This window comes from Diabrotica virgifera, chromosome 7 (assembly GCF_917563875.1).
Source record: "Diabrotica virgifera virgifera chromosome 7, PGI_DIABVI_V3a".
In the NCBI taxonomy this organism is placed as follows: Eukaryota; Metazoa; Arthropoda; class Insecta; order Coleoptera; family Chrysomelidae; genus Diabrotica; species Diabrotica virgifera.
Genome location: NC_065449.1, coordinates 223,153,333 through 223,173,389, shown reverse-complemented (window position 1 = coordinate 223,173,389; position 20,057 = coordinate 223,153,333). Strand labels below are relative to the sequence as shown.

The 20,057-nt window shown below is 31.3% G+C and overlaps 1 protein-coding gene across 2 annotated transcripts in view; it reads right to left on the bottom strand.

Annotated features, from left to right (window-relative positions):
- LOC114324254 (techylectin-5B) overlaps positions 1 to 20,057 on the bottom strand; it is a 46,932-nt gene that overhangs the window by 13,051 nt on the left and 13,824 nt on the right. For both annotated transcript variants that reach the window (XM_028272049.2, XM_028272048.2), the window contains exon 5: positions 17,834 to 18,067. In XM_028272049.2, the coding sequence (XP_028127850.1) occupies positions 17,834 to 18,067 (234 nt within the window). The remainder of the gene's footprint in view (positions 1 to 17,833; positions 18,068 to 20,057) is intronic.

The following is a 20,057-nucleotide window of genomic DNA, read 5'->3' as shown; positions in this document are numbered from 1 at the left end:
ATAATTGTTATAAAATCAACGGTTCCAGAGTTACGGAGGGTGAAAAGTCGAGGTTTTCGATACTTTTTATATTTTTTGGGCAATATTTATGATATAACTATACCAAAAACCCAGACATCCAAAGTGAAAGTTATCCTCCAACACCAAATTGTTCTATATGGTCCACATAATGTTCAGAAAAAAATCACACCATTTTGAGCGTCGGGTTTGGGGTGGAGAGGGGGAGAAATCGGTAGATATAAAAAGTATCGAAAACCTCCACCTTTCACCCTCCGTAACTTGGAACCGTTGATTTTATAACAATTATGTATAGTACCTTTTTTTTTAAATTTTATGTAGAACATTTTTCTATAGAACATTGCTTACGCTAAAGCATAGTTTTAGAAATATTGAAGAAAAACTTAAAAAACTACTAATTTACCGACTTCTCCCCCATCTCCCCCCAAACCGGACGCTCAAAATGGTGTAACTTTTTACTGAACAATATGTGGACCATATAGAACAATTTGGTGTTGAAGGAAAACTTTTACTATGGATGTCTGGGTTAGGCCTTTTTTTGGACCAATTATACTATACTACCTCCGTAACTTTGGAACCGTTCATTTTAGAAGGGTTATTTATAGGACCTTTTTTATTTCAAATTTAATGCAGAACAATTTTGTGTAGAGGGTTGTTCATGCTAAACCGCTTAGTTTTAGAAATATTGACGAAAAACGTAAAAAACTACGAATTTGCAGATTTCTCCCCCCTCTCCCCCCCCCCCAAGCCCGACGCTCAAAATGGTGTGACTTTTTTCTGAACATTATGTGGACCATATAGAAAAATTTGGTGTTGGAGGATAACTTTCACTTTGGATGTTTGGGTTTGGGTCTAACTACAGTGGAACCTCGTTAACTCGGATTAGTCGGGACCGCGGCCGATCCGGGTTATCGAAAATCCGGGTTAGCCAGAGAAAATGGTAAAAATTAATAAAATACGGTATACTTACAGATAAACTCCGTTATAATTGAAATAACATGAAATATATATGCACAGTACACATCTAAATTACGTAATAATTACGCCTTTATCAATTCTACCTAATGCTTCTAGTTTCTTTTCCATTGTCAGTACAACATTTTTACGTTTTGTTGCCATTACGTAGACAAAAAACACGCAAACACAAAATCTGAATAGATTTACGAACGATTACAGAACGGAAGCGAACAATACGACTGTACTACACACAATACGGTCTCAATCGCAACGATGTTATGTTATTTAATAACAGTGAAGACTAAGTCCATTGTTTAAAAAAGAATTTTTTTAATAGTCTTTAAGTGTTTTTTAAACAATGCTAAGATATTTTGAAATAAATAAAGGATACTACAGGTGCCTGTTGTTTCCGATAACATGACAATGAACGTCGTGTGCCATGAGTCATTTTTACTATCGTATATATAGTTCAAATTACACAAATACCTATTAGCTCTCAAATATTATATTAGATACATTTTTATTGTTGAAATGTTTGTCTGATAAAAATCAGTCCGGGTTAGCCGGACTTCCGGGTTATCGGGGGCCGACTTATCGGGGTTCCACTGTATACCATACTATAAGTAGTTATCTCATTTTTCTGCTACAGTGAAGTTTTTCGCTTTTTTAGATGTTCTTCTTCGTCTCCTTCTTTTTGTATAGACATGACTCTGTTTTTTCAATGTGCCTACAGTAAATTGTCGTTCCATCGTTTTCGTGGTCTTCCCACTGATCCTTTTCCTATTGGGGAACCGTCTCTCGCTGTCCTTACTACTCTATTTCTTGTCATTCGGCTTATATGGTCATTACATTATATTCTTCTGTTTCTTACCGAGTTATTAATGTCGTTCACCTTGCATCTCCGTCGTAGGTATATCTGTACTTCTAGTTCTGTCCCATAGAGTCTTTCAATCGATTTTTCGAAGGGTTTTCATCTCCCCTGTTTCGAGCAATCGTTTGTCATCTCTCTATGTCGAGTCGTGTTTCTGCCGCGTATCACATTATTGGTCTGATGACTGTTTTTTAAATTCTGCCTTCCATTTCTTTTCCGATATTTTTATTTCTCCATATTGTGTCATTCAGGCAACTTGCAGCTTGTTTGCTCTATTCATTTGATTCTTCCACTTCTGTTTCAAGCCTCCCGTAGCTAGATAGTGTGATGCCTAGGTATTTAAACTCCATCACTTGTTCTATTATCTAACCTTCCAGCTCCAATTTACATCTTATTGGATCTGCTGTTATAAACATGCATTTTGTCTTTTTTGAGGAAATTAACATGTTAAATTTTCTGGCGGTTATGTTAAATTGGTGCAGCATATGTTGTAAATCAACTTCCCTTTGAGATATTGCATCGTTTATTTTAAGTTGTTTTTCTCCCATTTGGTATCCTTTTTTAGTTCTTACTTTCTTTATTATTTCATCCATGATCAGGTTAAACAGTAAAGGACTCAAGGAATCCCCCTGTCTTATCCCATTGCCGGCTTCACTTGGGTCAGTTAGTCCATCTTCCACCTTTACTTTTATTGTGTTGTTCTGGTAGATGTTTTTGATCGTTTTAATTATTCCTAGAGGTATCTCTCTCGAGTATAACAAATAAATCTCTCTGTCAAATGCTTTCTTAAGGTCCACGAAACATAAATATGCCGGTTTGTTGTATTCCAACGATTTCTCTTGAACTTGCCTCATAAATATAGCGTCAGTGGATGACCTTCCCGAACTAAAACCTTGTTGTTCTTCTGCTAATAGTATAATTTCATTCAATTCGTTTGTTATCACTTTGGTTGTTAATCTAATGTTGTGTTTAGTAAGTTAATTCCTTCGTATTAAGTTTAATAAGTTAATTAATCTTGTTTAGGTGTTTTATGACAATATTTAAACAATCTAGACATTATTTAAACCCGTATGCACGCCAATGGTGAATATAAAATTATTAATTGTGTGTCAAAAAATGCGCAATAACTAACTCTTAAAGCCCACCAAATTTCATTTGCATATTTCAACCGATTTTAGAGCAATAATACACCAGTTAATAGGGAAAAAATTCATCGATTTCACGTAAAAATGTTAAGCAGGGTTTTGAAGGTTTTAAACGATAGATGAGGGATAAATGATGATAATTCCGTGAAGACGTACAGCTAATATTTCTTCTTCTTTTTTCTAAACAGTTACAAAGAATGAAAAACTCAGTTTTTGAAGTTATACTTCTTTACGGGCGTAATGACGGTGAAATTTTATATGGGAAAACCTAGCGACCGGGCGCATGCGCATTATAACTTTGTTCTGATTGGATGTTCAAATGACATGACAAAAATTATCCAATATGGCAGCTGTGGCACAGCTGTGGGACTGTGTTTGGTTATAATGTATGCTTGTTGCGTTTTAAAATTTGTAGGAAGAGAAACAACAAACAAAAAGTTAGTTAATGGTTATACTGCCTTTTTAAATAGTGTTCATATTATATTTTTGGACTTATTTACATAGAAGAGATGTTTGTTGCATGCCAATGTGAAAGCTCATCAAACTGTGCCTAGTATGAGTGCCGCAGATCTCGCTTATTCAAAGCTAAAGAATCTTTCACTGGTAAGTGTTTTATAAATAGTTGATCAAATTTTGTTATGATATTTGAACATAGCCACTTTGCACGACGCAAGTGATTGCGAAATTTATTAGTCGTTATACGGGCTCCGATACCTACCTTGAACCTACCAAAATACAAAAGTAGTATGTAATACTTTTTTTTACATAATTTGATTACCATCAAAATTTCTATCAATATTCACCTAATATATTGTCTTCTTACCCTATGTTTTGTTGTATTTTTTCAATTCTAAATCATTTCAATTCAAAATCAAAATAATTTGATTTACATAAGTTAAAAATGTCAAAAGGGTAATCTGTTTAGTTAGACGATCTTCGCACATAATGACAAGCTGCCTCTGTGGCGCAGTTTTAATGCGAGTGAATCCCAATACAACGCAAATACCAGCCGCGTGGTAAGTTGGTTCGAATCCCAATAGAAACTTTTATTTTTTTTATATATTTTATGATTGTAAGTATATTTATTATATAATTTTATTTTCAGAAAATACGTATTTAGTTAAAAAATTTTCCGACAATTAATGTTCAGAAATCATTTGTGGCATTTTTAATGTGTTTGTGTGTGTTTTATATTTTTATTATTTTAATTTTTGGCACTGTTTTAATAAAAATGTTTGAGAAGTATTAAGTATAAATTAATTTAATATTTAAATAAAATATAAATAAAAAGTATATTAATTTCGTTTATAATCATATAATCATATAATAGAAGTATAACTTCTTACGTGCGTACAAAGTACACACACATTCTTTTTTTGACTATAAATCGTTTCTTGTACATTTTAGAGAAAAATGTTTCAAATAAATATTGTAGATCCTAAAAAGTTCTTTAAGTTGATGGGACAAGTATTAAAATATATAAAGAATTGACCGAGATAATTGTAAAAAACTCTCATTTTTGCACTAATTTATAAATGTTAATAACTGTATTTTTTGCCCAGCGATATTTAATTTAACTACTTTAGATTATGCCAATTAAAGGGTTATTTCAATGTGCTAAATTTCAACCAGATTGACCAAATAGTTTATGAGTTATTCAATTTGTTTATCCCAGAGAGCAATTGTTTAAACAGCTGTTCTTGCCCTAACAGTGACTCTAGAGATATTTTACAAATCCCAATCGATTATTTGAGACTTTAATTTTAAGATGTATTGAAAATGTTTTAAGATTTTATCAAAATTGTTATTAAAAAAACCGTCTGAAAAAGACCCTACTTTTTAGGTTATAAACAATTGGAATAACTTTGACAGTTTTTATGATACACGCTTGTATGTAGGTTCACTGAAAAGCTGGTGAAAAAATATACTTTAAAATTGTAAAAAGAATTTTATGTGACCAATATAAATCAAGTTAGAATTTTTTTTTTCAATAAATCATATTTCCATTGTTTATAAACATTAAGAGCTGCAAATTGAATGAGTTGTTTAAGAAAATCTATATTTTATGATCCACTTCATATACTGCATATGCGGTGAAAAAATAAAAAGTCATGACTACTCATGACCCGTTAAACTGATGGTATTCGTGAAACACCGCCAACGAATGTGAAGGTGAGAATAGCTTCGTTTTATTTTTTAGAATGGAATCCCAATTTAAAACAATTTACAATTAATTCAACTTTTATGTGCAGAGCTCAACAAATCTGGGTACCGAACTAAAGTAGCAGATGAAGATGCAGACGTATTAATAGTGCAGACATCTCTTTACGAACATACATATGAACCTGACAAGATCGTTGTAATAATTTGTAATGATACCGATATAATCATAGTATTGACGCAACTCTCTGTTCCGGACAATTACATATATTTTGAAAGAAAAAAAAAAGCGAAAAAGGACAATCTATCTATCTATTATAGTTGTAATAGGTTTAAACAATCTCATATAAGAAAATACGTTGGGTTCTTCTTATATAGTTTTACTGGGTGTGATACAACTTTTTAGATCTGATAAATATTTTTTATGACGAGAATGCTAACAAGGAGGACATCATGAAAAACGGATATATCATTGTTGCTTTGTATTCTGCTGCAATTGATGTTACATATAAAAAAACACAATAACATATTGGCATTAAATGAGTTACGATTTTTACAATTTGTAAGAAATACAGGGAAAAAAAATTGCGTTTATCATCAATTACAACACTGGTTAGGTAAAAAACTGGATGCTACCCATACCCAATATGGATAGAAAAAGACTGATATGGATTTTGAACCCATTTACACCTTATATTGTTTGACTCCTTAAGTGATATTAAAACAAATAGCATGTAAATGTTTAACGGGTTGCAAAAGTACAAGATGTGGCTGTAAAAAATATGGTACAAACTGTACGGATCTTTGTACACACTGTGCAGAGTGTGCAGTGGAAGAACAGGAGAAAAAATGTTGCAAACGCGCTGCAGTGGTTCTTGACGATGTCGAGTCAGACTTTGTAGACAATGAACTAACTGTAACTTGCCGAGAAGTTTAGAAGTTGTAGATGTTCACTAGAATAATCAAATTAAAATTCATAAACAATGTTTTATTTTTTATTTTTATACTTATTAGATGCCTACCTAGACAAATATTAATAGCTTCTTTCAATTAAATCATAATAAAACAAAAATTAATTTTTTAAAAACTATTAAGGACTTTTATATACTTTTAATTATTGCAATTAAAATAAATAAATATTGTATTGTACTAATTTATAATTATTTTATACTTATATAAAAAATATACTTTGTTTAATAAAATTTAAAGAATTTTTACGAAATACTTGTAAAATTCAATAACTTTTATAGTATAATTAAATCAATTGATTTTCACGGGATTTTCCCATTTTCCCGGAAGTTGAAATTTGCACAGTTTTTATTATTTTTTTGAGCTAACCCAGTTAAAAAAAGAAGGTTGCGCGAGCTATGGAAGGTGATAATTTATTGCAGTTTTTTTTTCCAAAAAAGGAAGCGAAGCTCGAACAGTTCCCACCTTCACTTTCGTTGGTGGTGTTTCACGAGTACCGTCAGTTAGCGATACCGTTATAATAATAAGTTTTTTTATTATTTCACTGCCTATGCAATCTATACACTGGATCATAAAATATAGATTCCCATAAATACAATATGTTCAATTTTCAGCTCTTAATGTTTATAAACAAGGCAAAATTGATTTATTAAAAAAATAATAACTTCATTCATATTAGTCATATACAATTAATTTTTCTATTTTAATATGTATTTTTTCATCAGCTTTTCAGTGAGCCTACATGCAAACGTGTGACATAAAAACTGTCAAAGTTATTATAATTGTTTATAACCTAAAAAGTAGGGCCTTTTTCAAACGGTTTTTTTAATAACAATTTTAATAAAATATTAAATTTTTTTAATATATCTTAAAAATAGAGTCTCGAGTAACTGATTGCGACTTGCTAAATATCTCTAGAGTCACTGTTAGGGCAAGAACAGTTGTATAAACAATTGCTCTCTTGGATAAACAAATTGAATAACTTATAAACTATTTGGTCGATCTGGTTGAAATTTGGCACACTTAAATAGCCCATTAAATAGCATAATTTAAAGTAGTTAAATTATATATCATTATGCAAAAAGTAAAGTTATCAATATTTATAAATTAGTGCAAAAAATGAGGGTTTTTTGCAATTATCTCGGTCAATTGTATATATATTTCAATATGTGTCCCACCAAATTAAAGAACTTTTTAAGGTCTACAATATTTCTTTGAAACATTTTTCTCTAAAATGAACAAAAAACGTTTTATCGTCAAAAAACTGAGTTTTTCATTCTTTGTAACTGTTTAAAAAAAGAAGAAGAAAAATTAGCTGTACGTCTTCACGGAATTATCATCAGTTATCACTCCTCTACCGTTTAGCACCTTCAAAACCCTGCTTAACATTTTTTCATGTTTTTTTACCTATTAACTGGGGTATAAATAAATCGTCAGTTTTTAAGAAAAGTTTCTAAACACCGTATCACGGAAACGAAGCCCTTACACATGTATTGGATCCGAGGTTGCAGATATGAACTTAAGTTTAGAAAAGATGTCTTTTATAAAGACATCTTTTTAAGACGACTTTATGAGAAGATGTCTACAAATCACCAGAATGGGCAAAATAAGAACAGAAGAAATATATAACAGAATGAAAGTAGAATGCAAAATTAAATAAAAAAATATTAAAAAAAATTTTAAGAAACGCTTTTCTTTAGTTACGAGTGACTAAAATAAAAATATTATGAAAAAATCAACTAAAAAGCAGAAAATAAAAAAATTTAAATATCTAACACATTCGTCAAAGAAAAGCGTGGTGCATCTTCATCAAATAAACGGTATTCGTCCCACATTTTTCTTTAACGAATGTGTTAGATTTTTTCAATTTTTTTATTTTTTGCTTTTTAGTTGATTTTTTTATAATACATATGTTTAATTGAGTCACTCGTAACTAAAGAAAAGAGTTTCTTAAATTTTTTTTTCATATTTTTTTATTTTTTACTTTTTAGTCTTACACTTTTCAAACATTAACATATATCGTCATGTTTAGTAAAATATGTATAAAACATGTACAAACATGAAAAGTAGTCGGGATCGGCAAAAACTTTGAAACTTTATTGTTTATTTATGAAGCATAACGTAAACAATTAACGTAAAAAGTGAAATTATGTATAGTTCATAAAATTAGCTGCAATCTGTAAATGTTTCAAGTTCCTTCATTGTAAAAAAACAAGAAAATTTAAGCATTTTCCGTTAAGATGGTTTTTTTATTTAAGCAATTAATAAACATAAAAAAAATTATTGGCTATTCGTTTATTGTTCCCGCGAATGCATATGTCTGCAAATTTTTAGGATTAAAAATTATTTTCAGCGCCCCAGGATTATTTTCAGGGGCTACATCTGAACTTCAGGGGATTGCATGTGAGTCTATACATACTAATAACCAGTATACAGGGTGTAACAAAAATACAGGTCATAAATTAAATCACATATTCTTGGACCAAAAATAGTTCGAATGAACCTAACTTACCTTAGTACAAATATGCACATAAAAAAGTTATAGCCCTTTGAAGTTACAAAATGAAAATCGATTTTTTCGAATATATCGAAAACTATTAGAGATTTTTTATTGAAAATGAATATGTGGCATTCTTGTGGCAGGAGCATCTTAAAGAAAAATTATAGTGAAATTTGTGCTCCCCATAAAAATTTTATGGGGGTTTTGTTCCCTTAAACCCCCCCCCCCAAACTTTTCTGTACGTTCCAATTAAATTATTATTGTGGTACCATTAGTTAAATTCAATATTTTTAAAACTTTTTTGACTATTAGTATTTTTTCGATAAGGCAGTTTTTATCGAGTTGCGGCTTCTTTTTTAATATGTTTACATAAAAATTTTATGGGGGTTTTGTTCCTTTAAACCCCCCCAAATGTTTGTGTACGCTCCAATTAAACTATTACTGCGATACCATTAGTTAAACAAAATGTTTTTAAAACTTTTTTGCCTCTTTGTATTTTTTCGAGAAGGCAAGTTTTATCGAGATATGGCTTCTTTTTTAATACGGTTCAAAATATACCTAAAAATGTAAATCATACATAAATTTTCATATTATTACCACGTCTTCATAATCGTACTTAACCATATACAAATTAACCCGTGTTGAGCTGGCCCCCCCCACTTGCAAAAATTAAAAAACAAATAGCCCTGATTTATGAGCTATTTATGAGCTCTCATATTCCGCAAACTAAAAATTTTGAGCTCGTTCCACTGAGCAGGAATTTAATACCCTAGTGGGGGGGGCTGAGTCAGCCCCCCCCACTACTGTAAAATAGGAATATTCAATCGGTTTTTGCGGCAGAATTACGAGCTATTTATGAGCTCTTGAAATTATATACTTTCGATTTTTGAGCTCATCCCCTTCACCCCCAAACAACCCTTTAATTGATTTAACTTAAGAGAAAGATGCTGAGAAAACTTAAAATATATCGTATTGCGGATATAATTCATATAGCTTATATACTCTAAGAATAAACTATTAAATCAAGAGCATTTCGATTATTGAGCTACAACCCCTTCGCAAGAAAACCACCCTATCTTCCCGGCTTAAGAGAAAGTTGTACTTAAAATGCATTCAACTAATTATTTGGCGACTACATATCATTTAATAATTTATAACCTTCCAAATTACGCGCATTTAGAACAGTAAATTGCAATTTATTTTGTATAGTGCAGTCACTGAAGGTAAAAATCAACGATTACCTTCAATTTCGGTGAACCTTCATCGATTTTCACGAAAATTGGTCAGTAGTTAGAGGATACGTCAAGAAACAAAGGTGACATGGTACCACCTTGCGCCTTTACCCTGAGGGTGGATACCGCCCCTTCTCGGGGGGAAAATTATTTTATAAAAAATAAATGCACAAATCAATAAAAGAACAAATTAAAAGCAAAATTCATTATGTAAAGTTAATAAAATAAGTCAATACTTTTTAAGTTATTAAAGATCAAAGATTTTAATTATTTGTGAAAAAAATGCATGTTTTGGAGAGGTTTTTTGTAAATCACTGAAAAACTTTAAGTTTTTACAAAAAAGTTAATAATAGTTTAATTCGTATAGCTTATATTCTAAGAATAAACTCTTAAATCACGCGTCTTTCGATTATAGAGCTACAACCCCTTCGCAAGAAAACGACCCCATATTCCCGGCTTAAGAGAGAGTTGTTCTTAAAATAATTTAAATTAATTATTTTTCGACTACATATCGTTTAATAATTTATGAGCTTGCAAAATATACGCATCTCAATTATTGAATTGCCATTTTCTTTCTATAGTGCAGTCACTGAAGGTAAAAATCAACTATTACCTTCGATTTCGGCAAATCGCCATTTATTTTCACGAATTGACAATAACAACTTGGGGTTTTAGCCTGGGGTATATGTCACCCCTTCTCGGAAGTGAAAATTACTTTATTAAAAATAACCCCACAAATCGAGAGAGGGACAAATTGTAAGCAAAATTTGTTATATAATGTGATTAAAATAAATCAATACTTTTTGAGTTATTAAAGATCAAATATTTTGATTTTTGGAAAGAAAATGCATGCTTTAGAGCGATTTTTCATAAATGACTCAAAAACTGTAAGTTTTTACAAAAAAGTTTTCATCACTAAAATTGAAGCTAATAAGAAATATAATAAATTGCTTACTTGAAAAACCCTTTAATGTTAATTTAAAGTAAGTTATTGGTAATTAAATGTATATTTTTTTCCGCGACTGTTCAAATCTAAGGGTTCAAGCTTAAATAACGGGAAAGAGATGCATTTTATAACACTTAGGTACTAAATACTTGTCAAAGTACTAAGAAATACCTATGAAAAATAAGATCCAGAAAAAGTTGATAGTATCAAAATCCGCTCACCAATTTTCGTGAAAATGAATGGAGATTTACCGAAATCGAAGGTCATAGTTGATTTTTACCTTCAGCGACTGCACTATAGAAAGAAAATGGCAATTCAATAATTGAGATGCCTATATTTTGCGAACTCATAAATTATTAAACAATATATAGTCGACAAATAATTAATTTAAATTATTTTAAGTACAACCCTCTCTTAAGCCGGGAATATGGGATGATTTTCTTGCGAAGGGGTTGTAGTTCAATAATCGAAAGGCGCGTGATTTTAGAGTTTATTTTTAGAATATAAGCTATACGAATTAAACTACTATTAACTTTTTTGTAAAAACTTACAGTTTTTTAGTGATTTACAAAAAACCTCTTCAAAACATGCATTTTTTTCACAAATAATTAAAATCTTTGATCTTTAATAACTTAAAAAGTATTTACTTATTTTATTAACTTTATATAATAAATTTTGCTTTTAATTTGTTCTTTTATTGATTTGTGCAGTTATTTTTTATAAAATAATTTTCACCCCCGAGAAGGGGCGGTATCCACCCTCAGGGTAAAGGCGCAAGGTGGTACCATGTCACCTTTGTTTCTTGACGTATCCTCTAACCACTGACCAATTTTCGTGAAAATCGATGAAGGTTCACCGGAATTGAAGGTAATCGTTTATTTTTACCTTCAGTGACTGCACTATACAAAATAAATTGCAATTTACTGATCTAAATGCGCGTAATTTGGAAGCTTATAAATTATTAAATGATATGTAGTCGCCAAATAATTAGTTTAACGCATTTTAAGTACAACTTTCTCTTAAGCCGGGAAGATAAGGTGGTTTTCTGGCGAAGGGGTTGTAGCTCAATAATCGAAATGCTCTTGATATAATAGTTTATTCTTAGAGTATATAAGCTATAGGAATTATATTCGCAATACGATATATTTTAAGTTTTCTCAGCATCTTTCTCTTAAGTTAAATCAATTAAAGGGTTGTTTGGGGGTGAAGGGGATGAGCTCAAAAATCGAAACTATATAATTTCAAGAGCTCATAAATAGCTCGTAATTCTGCCGCAAAAACCGATTCAATATTCCTATTTTTAAGTAGTGGGGGGGGCTGACTCAGCCCCCCCCACTAGGGTATTAAATTCCTGCTCAATGGAACGAGCTCAAAATTTTTAGTTTGCGGAATATGAGAGCTCATAAATAGCTCATAAATCAGGGCTATTTGTTTTTTAATTTTTGCAAGTGGGGGGGGCCAGCTCAACACGGGTTACAAATTAATATGTGGTGGATTTGAAAAATATTCAAAATATCTCGATAAAAACTAACTTTTCGAAAAAGTACTAAGAGCCAAAAAAGTTTTAAAAATATTGTGTTTAAGTAATGGTACTACAATAATCATTTAATTGGAACGTACACAAAAGTTTGGGAGGGTTTAAAGGAACTAAACCCCCATAAAATTTTTATAGGGTGTCCAAATTTCACTATAATTTTTTTTTAAGATGCTACTGTCATAAGAATGCCATATGTCCATTTTCAATAAAAAATATTTAATAGTTTTCGATATATTGGAAAAAATCGATTTGCATTTTGTAACTTCAAAGGGTTGTAACTTTTTTATATGCACATTTGTACTAAGGTAAGTTAGGTTCAATCAAACTATTTTTGGTCCCAGAATATGTGATTAAATTTATGACCTGTATTTTCGTTACACCCTGTATAATACACAACTATACATGTATAGCTATGTACTTTCTTTTCGGAAAAGGGGGTGCAATTGCTATTTTGACAGGGTATTTTTAATGATAAAAATAAATATTCTAAACAAGACAGGTTTTTCAGAGATTTTCTACCTGTAAGGTAATCAAAAAAATTACACGTGCATGTGAATGAAAAGCGCCATAGGTAAGCTGCGGTGTGATACAGAGAGATAGTTGTTTGCGTCCCCTTTCGCAGCGATTTGCTCGGGCAAAATCACGTGACCTGACGTTACCTACCCATGTTGTTGTGCCTCAAAATATTGTAGTAATTATTATATATTTCAGATTCCTCGGATATCTTTTTATTAATTAAAAACAGATAATACGAACTACAAAATCAATTTTACAAATATGAATAATTCTGTGTCCGAATTTTGAACTTCTTCAAACTTTTCATCTGAGCTAAAATACTAATTTTCTTCTTCTTTTTCGTCGGACCCCATTCGACACTCGGGTTTTTCTATATTGAATATTTTTTTTTTCTTTTTTATCTTTCTTAATGTTTCTGTGTGTGTTCCGTGTTATGTCCATTATATTTTTTACATTCATCGATAACTTCTCCAAAATGGTGAGACTTTTTTCAAGGACAGAGAATACTTAGCAAATTAATTAAATAATTATTAATTAATGTTTAATTGATTCAATAAACACGTATTAAAACTATTTACAGATCATATAGAGCAGTGGTCACCAATTAGTTTCCCTGAGGGTCCGTTTCGAAAACCTATGACACTTCCGGGGTCCGGAGTTAACACTACCTGTTTGGTTGTTCCAATTCGGTAAACAAATCAGAAGGGTGCAGTGCGAAATTTTTAGGCAGAAATTGTTTTTAACAGTTTTTTAATAAATCCAAAACATCACCTTTTTTGCTCCCGAAAATATGTTTTTAGCATTTTCTTGTCATCTTAAATAAAAAAGATTTCTGTCATTTTTTTCAAAACTTGATAGATTTCGAGTTTCAAGCGATTTATTAACTAAAAAATGCGAAAATAATGATTTTCGAAGCTTGAAAATTCATGTGTACATTATTATTTTTGCGGTTGTTAAGTGCCTAAATTGAAGTTTAAACATTCAATTTCAAGATGCTGATGAGTTATCGAGGTTTATTTAAATTTCAGCCATTTGTTTTTATTGGCGTATTTAATTAGCATATTGGCAATAATTAATTAAATAAATAAATAAATCATTAAGAAAAAAATATGTTAATAATAAATTATAAAATTTTAATAAATGTGGAGTATTTGTTGGGCATTATTTGCATAAGTACGTATAATATGTATAATAAGTGCGACAGAGACGCACTATAAATTGCGATGTGCGGCGACTTAAAAGTCGAGTGGACTCGCATAATTCACAATTATACAATAACGGTCTATATTGAAGTAAGTCCCGATTACTCGTTAGAATCTTGAAATTGAATTTATAAACTTCAATTTAGGCACTTGGCAACCTGAAAACTAATAATATACATATGAGTTTTCAAACCTCGAAAATGTGTAGGTGCTTTCAAAGTGCGACAGAGACGCACTATAAATTGCGATGTGCGGCGACTTAAAAGTCGAGTGGACTCGCATAATTCACAATTATACAACAACGGTCTATATTGAAGTAAGTCCCGATTACTCGTTAGAATCTTGAAATTGAATTTATAAACTTCAATTTAGGCACTTGGCAACCTGAAAACTAATAATTTACATATGAGTTTTCAAACCTCGAAAATGTGTAGGTGTTTTCACATTTTTTAAATTTTAAATCGCTTATAACTCGAATATCATAAACTTTAAAAAAACATGACGAGAGACCTTCTTTTTAAATACAATTTTCGGGGCTAAAAGGTAATTTTGAATTTGTATATAAATATTGTTTTGCCCGGCATCACCGGGCCCCTTCTGATTTGTTTAAGAGGACATTTTTGAACAGGAATCCACAAAAAAAAAACGAATCAGAAAATTTGTCATTCTTTACAAAATTGAATTATCAGTGAGAAAAATTACATTTTTTATTATGTACAACCTGTCTGAAGTTTGGAGTGAGTTTGGTGCAACTGATTCTCATTGGGGATTTGAAATAATATTCATCTGTTAGCTGAGATCTGTACCGAGTTTTAATAAAGTTCATTATTGATAAAGCGGCTTCGCACACATAAGTTGAGTCAAACATAATATACAATTTCATGGCCAAAGATTTTCAAAATTGCCAAACGCTATATTCTGAATTTAATGACGGTCCGCACAAAAGTAGCTCACGGTCCGGATGCGGACCGCGGTCCGCTAATTGGTGACCCCTGATATAGAGTACAGAGGACTCCGAGTCTCGGGGGGACTCCGACGAAGAAGAAGAAGAAAACTCAGATGAAGAGTTTGAAGGAGTACAAGATTCGGACGTAGAATTAATTTAATTTATATTTTTGTACTTGTAAGCTTATTTATGTATAACAATAAAATCTTTTATAGTGTGTATTATCTTCTTTTGATTAATAAAAAATATCTAAGAAATCCAGAAATCCATATATAAATTATATAAATTATATAAATTATTATATAATAATTACTCTTGACAACATTTTGACGCACAACATGGGTATCGTCAGGTGACGTGATTTTGCTCAAACGAATGGAATCGCTGCGAACGAGGTCGGAAAACAGCTATCGATAATACAATTTTCTCACACTGTAACTTACTTATAGCGCTTTTCCTTCATATACACGTGTAATTGTTTTGATCACCTGGCAGACACAAAATGTTAACACAAAAACCTGTCTTTTTTAGAATATTTATTGTTTATATTAAAACATACCCTGTCAAAGTAGCAATGGCACTCCCCTGTCCGGAAAGAAAGTACTTAGCTATACATGTATAGTTGTATATTTTATACTGGTTAATAGTATGTATAGATTTAAATGCAATCCCCTGAAGTTCAGATGCACCCCCTGAAATCTGTAAGCATCTTGCAGAGTTAAAATCACTCAAAAATCGACTAATTTGTTCATTTTCTATATATTTGAATATTTAAATTTCCTCTTCTTCTTCTTTAAGTTCCATCCTCTATCAAAGGTATCATAATGTTAAAAAGCCGAAGAAGAAGAAAAAGAAGAATAACTGCCAAAACCGTTGATTATTTTTAATTATTTACAAACAAGCAAACAGAAATTCTCAAACGTGTTTACAAAATAATAGTGTAAGAAGGAATGTTATTAGTCCATGTGGTGAGACCGCTCCCGTCTGGAAAAATTTCTGATTTGGTTTCTTTGTGGATTCCTATTCAAAAATGTCCCCCTTAAAGAAATCTGAAGGGTGCCGGGCGGAATTTTTGGGCATAAATTGTTTAAAGAATTTTTTTAAACAAATACAAAAGATCACTTTTTTTACTCTAAAACATATATTTTTAGGTTTTTTGGGTCATTTTAAACAAGAAAGGTATCTTGTATTTTTTCTAAAAAATTGATAGTTTTCGAGTTATAGGCGATTTAAAATCTGAAAAATGCGAAAATACGCATTTTCGAGGCTTAAAAACTCATATTTAAATTAGTATTTTTGAGGTTGCCAGATACTTAAATTGAAGTTTAAACATTCAGCTTCAAAGTTCTGAAGAGTGATTGCGTCTAACCTTAACTTAAACCGTTGTTATTTAGTTATTATATATGCATGTCTATCCGATTTTTTTGCCGGTGCGGCGCGCTCTATTTCAAAAATCTCCAATTTTCTTCCAAAAAATATTTTTTCTGGATTCTTTGGGATATTCTAAATAAAATAAGTTTCTTGGCATTTTTCTCAAAAGTTAATAGTTTTAAAGTTATAAGGCGATTAAAATCCGAAAAATGCCAAAAAACGCATTTTTCGAAAAGTTTTTAGGCCTCGAAATGCGTATTTTCGCATTTTTCAGATGTTTAAATCGCCTATAACTCGGAAACTATAAATTTTTAAGAAAAATTACAAATACCTTTCTTGTTTAAAATGACCCAAAAAACCTAAAAATATATGTTCCAGAGCAAAAAAAAGTTTATCTTTTGTATTTGTTTAAAAAAATTGTTTAAACAATTTCTGCCCAAAAATTCCGCCCGGCCCCCTTCAGATTTGCTAAAAGGGGACATTTTTGAATAGGAATCCACACAGAAACCGAATCAGAAATTTTTCCAGACGGGAGCAGTGTCACCACATGGACTATATAGAAAGTGTACCCGGTCAAGTAGGTACATGACTAAATGGAAATTGTACATAATAAGAGCTGAAGTACTAGAGAAAAAAATCAGGAATCAGTTCAGAGTCATAACAGGTTTCTTTACTATTTTCAGATTGCTTTGTTGTAAATTATGTTTGCTCTTATTACAATTTGTAAATTGTATTTATTTGTAAATTGTATCAATATTTCTATAATTACCATAATATGTTATATTTAATTCATAACATTTTTCTTATGATAAAAACGTTGCCTAATAAGCTATAACCTATAAAGTAGTTTAACATTAAAACTCTTTAAAGTATCAACTTGGTGAGCTACAAAGATTAAATTTTTCCTTTTGACATTTGTACCATATTATATGAAGCGCACCATATACCTATTGGTATATGATGCTCTCAGAATTTGACGTGTAATATAGGTCTTATTATAAAATTCATCAAAATAAAATTTCATGAACCTGAATCAGTTATTTGATGACGTCAACCTACGAACGAAACTATGAAATCCGACATTACTGAAAACAGTTATTTTTGATAACTTATATTGAATTCGGTAGAAAATTAAAATACTAAAAATTTCAGGATCAATTTTTTCTGGCATGCTTATTCCAAGGTTCATGAAGTTTTGAAACATCCCTATTTCTTCTTCTTGTGCCACTCCTATCGAAGATTGGAAATCATCAAGGCTATCCTGTCCTTGTTTACAGCTGACCTAAAATGTTCATTAGTGGTGCAGTCAAACCACTCTCTCAAATTGCACAACCATGACATTATTATACGGTCTGGATTCCTAGCTATACTACTAAATTACAATATCAAAAAAGTATGACACGAAATTTTGTTAAATTAAAGTTTTATTTAGCAAAATTTATTTAAAAAAATATTATATTTACCGTAGAGTTGTGCACAATTAACTGTAGCATGTCCATCTTGATCTACGTCAAAAGTAGTGAATTTAAAATTTAAATGTTGTATCAAAGAATCTCCAGCATCCCCTGAATATCCAGTTAATGTATTTATTTTATAACCATCCTTCTCAGGTCCAATTGCAAACGATTTGTATTGTGCATAGGCTTTTTTTTCCTCTCTATCTGTCAATTCAACAAGGAGTTCATTTGTTTCGAATCCTAAAATCAAATTAAACATTGTGTTTAAAAATAAAAGGTTTAGTTTACAGCAGCTCAGTAGATATGTAATAGTAAAAAAAAGGTATTTACAAAAATTGTACACAGATTTAAATTTCACATTCTAAAATAAGTTACCTACAAACTTAAAAGATGTTTCATACAATCTTTCAATGTTTCAAAGTTACGTATTGAGTCTTATCATACCAGCCGACGAGTAAAGACGTTAAATTCTAATTAATATTCGCTTACACTTTTTCCAAAACATAAAAACGCGTTTTGTGAATGTGTTATTTTAACGATAAACATTGGTAAGGTGACTTTATTTAAATACATATTATAGACGACTTCAAAAATAGGCCAGTATTTACTGGCCCCAAATAATTGATATTTTGGCATACAAAATATCAATTTCTACATCATGGCATCCTCATCTACGTCAACTAAACCTACTTCTACACCAGACCAACAATCTCTAGAACCTAAAAGCTACTCTTCCGTAACCAGACAACCAACCGCTAATGTTTTTCCATCAAGAAACCAATTGACAACACCAAAATTGAAGATTGCCTCCACAGTTTAAGCCAAATTATTCGACCAATAAATATTATTTTCTGTTCAAAGCTATCCAACAACAGAATGTGCATTTACTTAGCAAATGAAAAATTAGTGTACGACTTTATTACCCACCATGGAAAAATCAAAGTTAATCAACAACTCTTACAAGCACGACGACTAATCACACCCAGCCAACGACTAGTACTCTCAGGCGTATGTCCATCTATTCCACACTCAATCTTAGAATCCGAATTGCAAGCATTTGGTGTCAACCTTTTGTCACCCTTATCATTTCTCCGTATAGGGACTTCCAGTCCTGAGTTCCAGCATATATTAAGCTTTAGGCGACAAACCTATATATCCCCTTTAACCAACCATACCTTACCCGATCCTTTTATTATAACCCACGAGGAGACATCATATAGAATATGGATATCTTTAGACAACCAGACTTGTCATATATGTAAAAACACCAAGCATTCAGCAAAAGACTGTCCAACAAAGGCATCTGCATCAGGTGACACCACTTCAATTCCTCAAAATACAGAATCAGGTGAGAACTCTATTGAAAATAATTACAATCAGGCGACTAAAGAACTAACGAGTGGCATCCCACAAAATAAAACCAAACTTAACGATCAAGTTGTACAAAATGAAACACTAAGCACAGAACTCCAAACTAACCAAATAGAAACAGATCCCATATCTCAAAAACGCACAGTTTCTGAGCGTTCTCCAACTCCTTCATCAGAACACGCTTTTGAAGTACCAAAAAACAAAGAGAAAAAGACTAAATTAAACCAAGGCAATAAACCAAAAAAGACGTTAGAGGAAATGCTGAAACCTACAGAAGAATTATTTAGAGACCAAAATTCCAGTTATCCCTTAAACTATGATCAACTAATAGATTTCTTCGAAAATTGTACAGGCTTTTCCGACCCAATAAGCAATACAAAAATGTATACCAATGAAATTTCTGAAGTTACAGACCTACTGACAAAAATTTATCCTAAACTAATTGACCGAAAAATTAAAAGTGCATGCACCCGAATAAGAAATAAAATTTTACGACAGATTGATCCGGACTTCCATACCGAACCAGAAAGCGACACCTCTACGGACACATATTAAAATATCAATATCATTCACTAGTTTAATTCAATGGAATCTGAATGGGTATTACACCCACTTAGAAATGTTGCAAATACTAATCTCAAAATACAGACCAATGATTCTATGTTTACAAGAAACTAATTTTAAAAACAACACTGCACATAAACTAAAAAACTTTAATTGTTTCTTTAAAAATCGACAACATGCTAAAATCGCCAGTGGAGGAGTAGCCATATACATAAAGGACGACATTAATAGCACAGCAATACACAGAAACAAACATTGAGGCAATTGCAGTCAGAAGACGTACCTAGTTTTTCCG